Source organism: Tachyglossus aculeatus, chromosome 4, assembly GCF_015852505.1.
Source record: "Tachyglossus aculeatus isolate mTacAcu1 chromosome 4, mTacAcu1.pri, whole genome shotgun sequence".
In the NCBI taxonomy this organism is placed as follows: Eukaryota; Metazoa; Chordata; class Mammalia; order Monotremata; family Tachyglossidae; genus Tachyglossus; species Tachyglossus aculeatus.
The window spans coordinates 137,768,143-137,778,095 of record NC_052069.1 but is presented as its reverse complement, the minus strand read 5'-3'; the positions used below and the strand labels follow the sequence as shown (position 1 = coordinate 137,778,095).

Below are 9,953 nucleotides of genomic sequence, written 5' to 3'. Positions count from 1 at the left end.
TTGCTTAATACAGTGCTCTGCACACAGAAGCGCTTAATAAATGCTATTACTAGTACTGCTACGCCTGCACCATGGGGGCTTAGGGGAGGAAAGAGGGAAGAGGCCGGTGGGGTTGAGGGATGTCTGGGGCGGGGGGACTGACAAATGAAAGAGACATCACTGGGCTTCCTCCATCCCACACTGACCTGGAACGAAAAGCCAAAAATCAGCGACCCTAGAGCAAACCCACTGAACTTGCTTAGCGTGGAGAAGAGAAGGCTTGGGGTGTGAACTGTTTTCAATCCTCCAATGACCTGCTGTTCCCTCCCTCTCTCCTGCTGCCAAGAAAGGACGAAATAGTTCAACTGCAGCAGGAGGATTTGAGGCCAGATAACAAGGTGACCTTCAGGTCACCGGGTGGGCCTGGATGGGACCTAACCCCTTTTCCTGTCTAGGAAAAAAAATCCTCGATCTGCATCTTTTTCAGTACTCAGCTGGTCCAGCTTAATTCCCAAACCTAGAAAAGGGGGCAGGTCAGCTCTGCCCCTCTCCCCGCAGAACTCAGGTGGAGACAATGCCTGGGTGGGTGGGGGGCCTGCCTCCCCCCCCCCCGCCACCCATCACAATGGCCAAGGGAGGGCAGGGGTGGGCTAAGGGTCCTCGACCTCCCTCTTGGGGCGACCTGGCCAGGCTCCAGGAGGCCAGGGCATCCTTCGTGGACCTGGGGGCTACCTCGCCTCCAATCCGCAGGCTGGCCATGGCCATGGAGAAGCGGGGGAGGTGCGGGAAACCCCCCGCCCGGCCACCGCAGACACCCCTCCCCGACCTCAGGTAGGGGACCGAGGGTGGGGGTGAGGGGGTGGGGCTAGGGAGGATCCGGGTATATCTGAGATCAGCCTGGGCAGAGTCAGGGGCGGATCTACCGGAGATTAGAGTCTGTGGGGTCACGGGAGGCTCTTTGCGTCAGGTGCACGGGTTTGGGGGTCAGAGAACGTGGGTTCTAATCCCGCCTCCGCCACTTGGCTACTTTGTGACCTTGGACAAACCACTTCACTTCTCTGCGCCTCAGTGACCTCATCTAGAAAATGGGGATGAAGACTGTGGGCCCCACGTGGAACAATCTGATGGACTAGGCACATAGTAAGCGCTTAACAAATACCATAATAAAAATTATTGTTATTATCTGAGGTTAGCATGGGCGGGACCAGGGAGGGTGCCGGGGCTCGACTTGGGACCCTCCGCCCTCCTGCTACTCACCCCCAATTCATTCAACCGTATTTACTGAGCACGTACTCTGTGCTGTACAATTCAGCATTAGAGGCAATCCCTGCCCACACCGAGCTTAGTCTAGAAATCTGCCTCCGCCCGGCGTTCACATTCATTCATGCATTCAACCGTATTCATTCATTCCTTCATTCAATCGTATTTATTGAGCACTTACTGTGTGCAACCCACTGTACTAAGCATTTGGGAGAGTACAATCCCTTTGCTCTTCCCCTCTCTCCCAGCCCCATTGTGCTTATGTATATATGTCATTTTATTTATTTGTATTGCTGTCTGTTTATTTGTCTTGATGTCTGTCTTCCCCTCCTCTAGGCTGTGAGCTCGTGGTGGGCAGGGATTGTCGCTCTTTATTGTTGCATTGTACTTTCCCAAGTGCTTAGTACAGTGCTCTGCACTCAGCGCTGAATACATAGGATTGAATGAATGAATGAATGCAGTATAAGGACGAAAAGACACAACGAGCCCACAACGAGCTCACAGTCTGGTGGGGGGGGGACATTAATGAAAATAAATGAGTGCTTACTGTTAGGCAGAGCACTGTACTAAGCGCTAGGGAGAGTCCAATGGAATAATAAACGGGCACACTGCCCACCGTCACACTTCCAGGGGGGCCATCCGCACCCCATGAGGTTGCAGCCCACTCCCCTTTCCCAGAGAGCAGCCCCTCAAAATAATAATAATAATGATGGTATTTGTTGAGCACTTTACTATGTGCCAAGCACAGTTCTAAGCGCTGACCCAAAGCAGCGGGTCCTGACACTCACCCCCTGCCCCTCCCCACTCTCAGCCAGACCCCCAGCCCCGCCAGCGACTCGCCGGCCGCGGACCGTGACCGTGACCTTGGGGGGCCGGGCAGCGGGAGACCCCAGGAGCTGATGGCAGCCACGGTGGGCAACTTGAGCTGGCTACACCACTGCTTGCAGCAGCCCGGTTGGGAGCCCCAGGCCGACAGGAAGGTAAGCCACAGGCCCTGGGACCCCAGGGGATCCGCCTGACACCCCGAGACAGCTGGCCTCACCCAGCCGCTGGGAGAGGCCCTGGGCCTGGACAGCCCAGGCTGCCCCTAGAGATAGTTTAAAAATCCGGGGGGCGCGGATCTCCACGTTTATTTTAAATCCGGGTTTAGATCTCGAAAACGTGCGGCTCTACTTTATTTTTGGGGCCCACAAACCACAACACAAACCCCTGCTTTTTAAATTTCCAAACCGGTCGCACACCGGTTGACTCATTTTGTCCTCAGTCGATGGTATTTGAGCACTGAACTGTGTATAGAGCACTTGGAAGTGTACAATACGACAGAGTGCCTGTCTGCTTGTTTTGTTTTGTTGTCTGTCTCCCCCTTCTAGACTGTGAGCCCGTTGTTGGGTAGGGACTGTCTCTATCTGTTGCCGAATTGTACTTTCCAAGCGCTTAGTCCAGTGTCTGCACACAGTAAGCACTCAATAAATATGACTGAATGAGAGTGGGTAGACTCGATTCTTCATAATCAGTGGTATTTATTGAATGCTTACTGTGTGCAGAGCTCTATACTAAAAACATAATAATAATAATAAAAATAATAATATTTGTTAAGCACTTACTATGTGTCAGGCACTGTACTAAGCACTGGGGTAGATTCAAGCAAATTGGGTTGGACACAGTCCCTGTCCCACATGGGGCTCAAAGTCTCAATCCCTATTTTATTCATTAATTAATTCATTCAATCGTATTTATTGAGTGCTTACTGTGTGCAGAGCACTGTACTAAACGCTTGGAAAGTACAATTCGGCAACATATAGAGACGGTCCCTACCCAACAATGGGCTCACAGTGTAGAAGGGGGAGACAGACAACAAAACAAAACACATAGATAGGTGTAAAAACTGTCGTAATAAATAGAATTATAGCTATATGCACATCATTAATAAAGTAAATAGAATATTAAATATGTACAAGTAAAATGAATAGAGTAATAAATATGTACAAATATATACACGTGCTCTGGGGAGGGGAAGGAGGTAGGACGGGGTGGTGATGGAGAGGAGGAGAGGAAAAAGGGAGCTCAGTCTGGGAAGGCCTCCTGGAGGAGGTGAGCTCCCAGTAGGGCTTTGAAGGGAGGAAGAGACCTAGTTTGGCGGATGTGCGGAGGGAGGGCATTCCAGGCCAGGGGGAGGACGTGGGCCGGGGGTCGACGGCGGGACAGGCCCAGTGAGGGGATTAGCGCCAGAGGAGCGGAGGGTGCGGGCTGGGCTGGAGAAGGAGAGAAGGAGGCGAGGTGATGGAGAGCCTTGAAGCCGAGAGTGGAGTTTTTGCTTGATTAGATAACAGGCACAGAGAAATGAAGTCATTTACCCAAGGTCACAGAGCAGATAAGTGGCGTAGCCAGGATTAGAACCCATGACCTCCTCACTCCCAGGCCCGGACTCTATCCACCATGCCATGCCACTTCTCGCTAGGAGGAATACGGTACAACTGAGTTGGTAGACATGTTCCCTGTCCACAAGGAGTTTACAGTCTAGAGGGGGAGAAAGACATTAATATAAATGACGGGTATATACATAACTGCTGTGGAGCTGAGGGTGGGGTGAATACCAATTGTTTAAAAGGTATAGATCCTTGTCAAACAAATCCCTGTGAGGTATGGAGGGGTGATGACCGTTCTCCTGTTTGCAAAGGAGGAAACTCGGAAGGGATTTACAGAAGCAGAGGTGCCACCAGAACCCAGATCCTTCAAAATCTGGCCCTTCCTTGGCTTTGAAGCAGCGTGGCTCAGTGGAAAGAGCCCGGGCTTTGGAGTCAGAGGTCACGGGTTCAAATCCTGGCTCCGCCAACTTTCAGCTGTGTGACTTTGGGCAAGTCACTTAACTTCTCTGGGCCTCAGTTACCTCATCCGAAAAATGGGGATTAAAAACTGTGAGCCCCCCGTGGGACAACCTGATCACCCTGTAACCTCCCCAGCGCTTAGAACAGTGCTTTGCACATAGTAAATGCCTAACAAATACCATTATTATTATTATTATTATTCTGCAAAGAACCGCCCTGGCACTCAGAATTTCAGCTCCGCACTGGCCCGGCGCGATGCTAACCCTGGCGAGCTCGGTGGGTGGACCGGAGCTGAGGCTGTCTGCTGTGCCAGGAAAATGGGAACGCTCCAAGCAGGGAGGCGCAGAAACTGACCTCAGGTCCAGTTACTCAAGAAACTCTGGACTCTCTACAGCAGGGCTGAGGGAAATCCCCCGAGACACAAAAGGCACTGAAAAATAACCAGAGCTTCCAGCAATTCTGCCCACAACAGCCCTTGGTCCCATACACCCTGGCGATACTGACAACCGCAGGGGAAGCGTTAACCCCTCAGGGCTGGGTGGATTCGTACATTCATTCATTCAATCGTATTTATTGAGCACTTACTGTGTGCAGAACACTGTACTAGGCACTTGGGAAGTACAAGTCGGCAACATATAGAGACGCTCCCTAGCCAACAACGGGTTCACAGTCAGGAAGGGGGAGACAGGCAAAGCAAAATAAGTCTTAATCCATTTTAGCTGTGAAAATGTGAAGAAAACCTGAATTTCTCTTTTGGGTGACTGGGAGAATTTAACTCTTAAAAAAATATATTCAGGGGTGACCTTGGGCAGGTAGTGCGTCACATACCCTCCACCTTCCCCCAGGCTATCCAGCCCAGGACTCTGTGATAAACAACAGCATAAACCTTCATGGTTAGGGATGGACCATCTACCGTCTCTATCCCTAACTGTCCTTCCAGTGACCCAGCACGGACCATCCTACCCCCTGCCTCTCCCTTCTCCATCCCTGTCGTTTCAGTGACCCAGCATGGACCACCCAACACCAGTGATTCTCCTTTTTCTATCCCTCACTGTCTCCAGAGTCCCAGCCCAGACCATGCAACCCCCATGACTCTCCCTTCTCCATCCCTATCCCTCCAGTGACTCAGCCCAGATTGCTCTCCATGAATTCATTCATTCATTCAATCGTATTCACTGAGCGCTTACTGTGTGCAGAGCACTGTACTAGGCACTTGGGAGGTACAAATCGGCAACATATAAAGACAGTCCCTACCCAAACCTCTCTAGACCTGCCAATGTTTCCAGCTGCGTTCTTCCAGGTGCATTAGTACAGTGCTCTGAATACTCAATAAATAACAATAATAATTATATTATTATTGTTGTGGCATTTGTTAAGCGCTTACTACGTGCCAGACGCTGTGCCAAGTGCTGGGGTGGCTACAAGCAAGTTGGGTTGGACACAGTCCCTTTCTTACGTGGGCCTCACGGTCTCAATATCCATTTTACGGAAGAGGGAACTGAGGCACAGAGCAGGAAAGTGGTTTGCCCATGGTCACACAGCAGACAAGTAGCAGAGCCAGAATTAGAAGCCAGGTCCTCCTGACTCCCAGACCAAGCTCTATCCATTAGGCCACGCTGCTTTTTAAAATACGACTGATTGGATCGATTGATTCACACTTCCTGCCACTGGGATAACAAGTTTTTCCACGTGTTTCTTCCGATGCTGCCTCCCTCCAGCTCCAGTGGGTGACCCTCGTCCTGAGGGGGAAGGGCAGGATTTAGGGAGCAGCAATTCCGCGTTGGCCCTGTCCACCCGTTCCGCGGTTCCATCAACTCCAGCCCGTTCCCCTCAGCTGGCTTCTTTCCCCAGACTGACCAGTCCTCTCCGGAGTGCAGTCCCTCCTCCCAGGGAAGCCGCTCTGCCCCTTGACCACCCTGAGCCTTACAGCTATTCCCTTCTCTCTCCCTTCTCCAGCTCTGTTTGGTCATTCCCAGATGGCTACCGTGGCTTACGCTGGGGCAGCTTTGCCCCTGGGCTGCCCACCCCCTTCCCCAAGAGGCCAATTCCTGTTTATTGTTGTATTGCACTCTTCCAAGTGCTGAGTAATAATAATAATGGCATTTATTAAGCGCTTACTACATGCAGAGCACTAAGTGTGAGGGGGATACAAGGTGATCAGGTTGTCCCATGGTGGGCTCACAGTCTTAATCCCCATTTTACATATGAGGCAACTATGGCCCAGAGAAGTTAAGTGACTTGCCCAAAGTCACACAGCTGACAGTTGGCAGAGCGGGGATTTGAACCCATGACCTCTGACTCCAAAGCCCGTGCTTTTTCCACTGAGCCACTTAGTACCGTGCTCTGCACACAGTAAGCGTTCAATAAGCGTCCGAAAAGCAGGATGGCGTAGCGGATAGAGCCCCGGCCTGGGAGTCGGAAGGTTATGGGTTCTAATCCCAGCTCTGCCGCTTGTCTGTTGTAGGACCTTGGGCAAGTCACTTCATTTCTATGTGCCTCAGTTACATATGTTGCCAACTTGTACTTCCCAAGCGCTTTAGTACAGTGCTCTGCACACAATAAGCGCTCAATAAATACGATTGATTATCTCATCTGTAAAATGGGGATTGAAACTATAAGCCCCACATGGGACAGGGATTGCGTCCAACCCGACTTGTTCGTATCCACCCCAGTGCTTAGTACAGTGCCAGGCATATGGTAAGTGCTTAACAAATCCCATTATTATTATTATTAATAATGAAAATAAATATGATTGACTCTATGCGAGGCTTTTGAGGTGGGTGGAACCGTGCCCCGCTTCTTCTGGCCCCCCAGCCCAGCTTTCTGCCCACTCTCCGCCCCCAAACCAGGGCTTCACAGCCATCCACCTGGCCGCCCAGCAGGGCAACCTGGACTGTCTGCGGGTGCTGGTGGAGGAGTACCACTTCTCCGTGGCACTGGGCACCTCCAAGGGCTGGACCGCACTGCACCTCACCATCAGTCAGGACAATGCGGCCCGGGCCCTGGACTGCATCAACTATCTGCTTGCCCAGGGGGCCAACATAAATGCGTGAGTCGAAAGTCCGTCCCCGAAGCCCCGCGCCGGACTGCCCGCGGCCGGGCTTCTGACCCTTGGCCCTCCTTGGGATAGTGGAGGCCTTCCAAAGGGTTGGTCAGTGGACTGGGCAGGTGGCTGCGACAGTCTTCCTGATTAGGCTCCCCACGCCCAGCCTGGGCCCCTTTCCCTCCCCCCCGGGAAGCCCTTCCCTACACCCCTCTTCTCCGGTCCCCCTACCCAGACTGTCCGCGGCCTTCTCCGCCCCCCTCCCCCTCATCCCAGCTGGGCCCATCTGCCCCAAGGGCCCATCCCTTCTACCCTCCCGGGGCGCGGGGGCCGATCCGGTGACGGGCTGACCATCCGACTGGGCAGTCAGACCCGGGATGGGACCTCACCCCTGCACAAGGCGGCCCGGGAGGGGATGCTGGCCTGCGTGGTGGCCCTGGTCAAGGCCGGGGCGGATGTCCACTCCCGCAACAAGCGGGGCCAGGAGCCATACGACCTGTGCAAGATGTGGAAACGCCGGGCCTGCGCCCGGTGAGTGCCTGGCCTTCCCTGGCGGAGGGGGTACGCTGGAGGGGGGCACCTTGAAGCGGAAGGGGAGGTGGAGACAACACGGAGGCTGCTGGGAATCCTGCATTTCCCGAGTCAGAAAGCCAAGGCCCCCAGCAGTCAGCACCCTTCAGGCTCCCTGTCCCAACACAGGTTCCTGAAGGACGCCATGTGGAAGAGGGACAAGAAGGATTTTGCCCAGGAGATGAACGACCTGGGGCAGCTGAAGCAGCAGCTGCGAGTCCGAGAGCAGCGCTACCTCCAGCAGAAGATGGTGAGGAACACTGGGGGCGAGGAGGGCAGAGGCTGGGACTGGCTCCACACCAAGGGAGAGGCACACGGCCGGAGGAAAGGGGAGTGCAGGTTCAACCCCACCTTTGCAGAGACACACACACAGGCCTAGAAAACCAGGCTTCTCAAGGCACGTAACGCAGTCCCCCATCTCCGGGCAGCGTCGGTGTCCCCTTCTCCAGAGAACAGATTCTGCACTTCTGAGCTGCCTCAGTAGGCTCCCAGGGAAATCCCAAGTCTCATAACTGGGTGGCCTCCTAAGTCTACCCCGGGGCCCTCCCGCTGCACCCTTGTCTCGATCTCGATCCCCATGACGCCCCCAGGGGGATCTGAACTCCCGGACCGGGCTCCCACTGAACGCGGGAGCCGCGCTGACCGCCCCGAAAACCTCGCCCGCCCGTCCGACTTTCTCCATCCCCATCACGTGTCATGGAGGTGGATTTGGGTCACGGGGGCAGGGGGCCCCGACGGCCTGGGTGACCCCCAGCCCGATCCTTCCAAGAGCCCCATAGCCTGTCCCCTGCTCAGCTCAGCACCCTCGTCCTTGCAGAAGGAGAGAGAGGCCCAGAACAACATGGTCTTCTCCAACTTGTCCTTGCAGAAGGAGAAAGAGGCCCAGAACAACGTGGGCTTCTCCAACTGGCTCCGTCAGAAGCAGCTGCAGATGGGGGCACCGGCCCGACAGCCTTCCTACACCATGTCCCGGCCCGTCTGGAATCCCTCCCTGATCCCCTACTTAACCAGAGCTTTCCTGAGCGCCCTGGCAAGCCTCTTGGCCCCTCCAGCTCCCAGCCCGGCCCCGGAGACCGAGCGTCAGGCTTGGAACCCGAGCACGCGCTTGGCCAGCTCCCCGGTCACCCAGCTGTCCGGCCCGCAGTGCATCCGGCTGGGGATCCACCCCGAGCCCAGCCAATGCCACGATTTCAGTGGCTTCGTGGAGCTGGGCCGAGGCCCGAAGGGCGAGGTGCGACTCCGGCTGGCCGACGGAGGGGTGGTCGGCTCCGTGCCTCACCTGTCCCGGGAGGTCATCGCCCGCTGCTTCTTCCCCCGGCTCCGCCCCGTCCGCTTGAGGGAGTTCGGTCCAATCGACATCGCCCGCGTCCCGCGCCGGCGGCCCCGGTGCCCGGACTCCTGGTGGACAGACCTCCTGGCCATCAGCCTGCGGGAGACACTGGACCCGGGGTTCCTCGCCACCCTGGAAGCACGCTGGGGGTGCCTGGGCTCAGACCCCCCAGGGCTGGACAAAGACCACTCTGTCCTGCAGACGGGGGCCCCCGGCTCCCCGCCTCACATTTAAAGTGGTCTAACGCTCTCTCACTGCTCGGATTTCTAACCCCTTGCCCAGCTCCCGCTGCACAGGAGGTGTCAGACGGACCAGGCCGGACCCCGCCTGGACACCGGCGCTGACCAGGCCTGTGGGAATGCAGAGGGCTGCATCGCTCTGGCTCCGGGGCTAGAAGATGCCACTGCGGAAATGGCAGCCGGCGGCCAACTTCAGCTGGTCCCTCGCCCTACCTCATCTGCCTACTGCCTTCGGGCTCTGGGGACGGGGCCAGGCCGACCCCGGCACCTCATCCCTTCAGCTGGGGGCTACGGCTGGGGACGTACTTGACCGCTGCCCCTCAATCCCGTCCCCGCTGCCCTGCCCAAGCTGCGTCCACCCACCAAGAAGCCTTCCAGGCCAGCTGGGGGGCAGCAGCCGGCTGTCACGGGGCGGATTCCTGCAGCTGCATTAGTGGGGAGCCCCTTAAGAGGAAGAACAGACCGGCCCTGTCTCCAAGGTCCAAGGTTGCCAGGACCCTGTCTGAGATCACAGGGGCAGAGCAGATCCAGGAAAGTCTCTGGGGTCCAAACCCCCCGGGGTAGATGGGGGCCTAGCCCGGCCATCAGGTCTTCCCCCGCCAACTACAAGGGCCCCAGGGTGGCTTCGGGGAGAGGAAGTCGGTCCAACTGGACCATGGCTGCCTCGGTGCAGATGGGGTCGGGGGGACCCAGCAGAGACCGGCATG

General features: G+C 55.8%; 1 protein-coding gene across 1 annotated transcript; it reads left to right on the top strand.

Moving 5' to 3' along the window:
* Positions 1 to 697: 697 nt before the first annotated feature.
* ANKRD53 (ankyrin repeat domain 53) lies at positions 698 to 9,272 on the top strand. The gene is made up of 6 exons (XM_038745538.1): positions 698 to 810; positions 2,051 to 2,219; positions 6,914 to 7,113; positions 7,474 to 7,638; positions 7,807 to 7,927; positions 8,546 to 9,272. Exons 1-6 carry the CDS (start codon positions 737 to 739, stop codon positions 9,239 to 9,241), a joined length of 1,425 nt encoding a protein of 474 aa, XP_038601466.1. The 5' UTR covers positions 698 to 736; the 3' UTR covers positions 9,242 to 9,272.
* The last annotated feature ends 681 nt before the right edge of the window (positions 9,273 to 9,953 follow it).

Coding starts and splice junctions, on each gene's coding strand:
- ANKRD53 (XM_038745538.1), top strand. CDS start 737: ATGGCCATGGAGAAGCGGGGGAGGTGCGGGAAACCCCCCGCCCGGCCA. Junction 811..2,050: donor ACACCCCTCCCCGACCTCAG/GTAGGGGACCGA, acceptor CCCCACTCTCAG/CCAGACCCCCAGCCCCGCCA. Junction 2,220..6,913: donor AGCCCCAGGCCGACAGGAAG/GTAAGCCACAGG, acceptor CCCCCAAACCAG/GGCTTCACAGCCATCCACCT.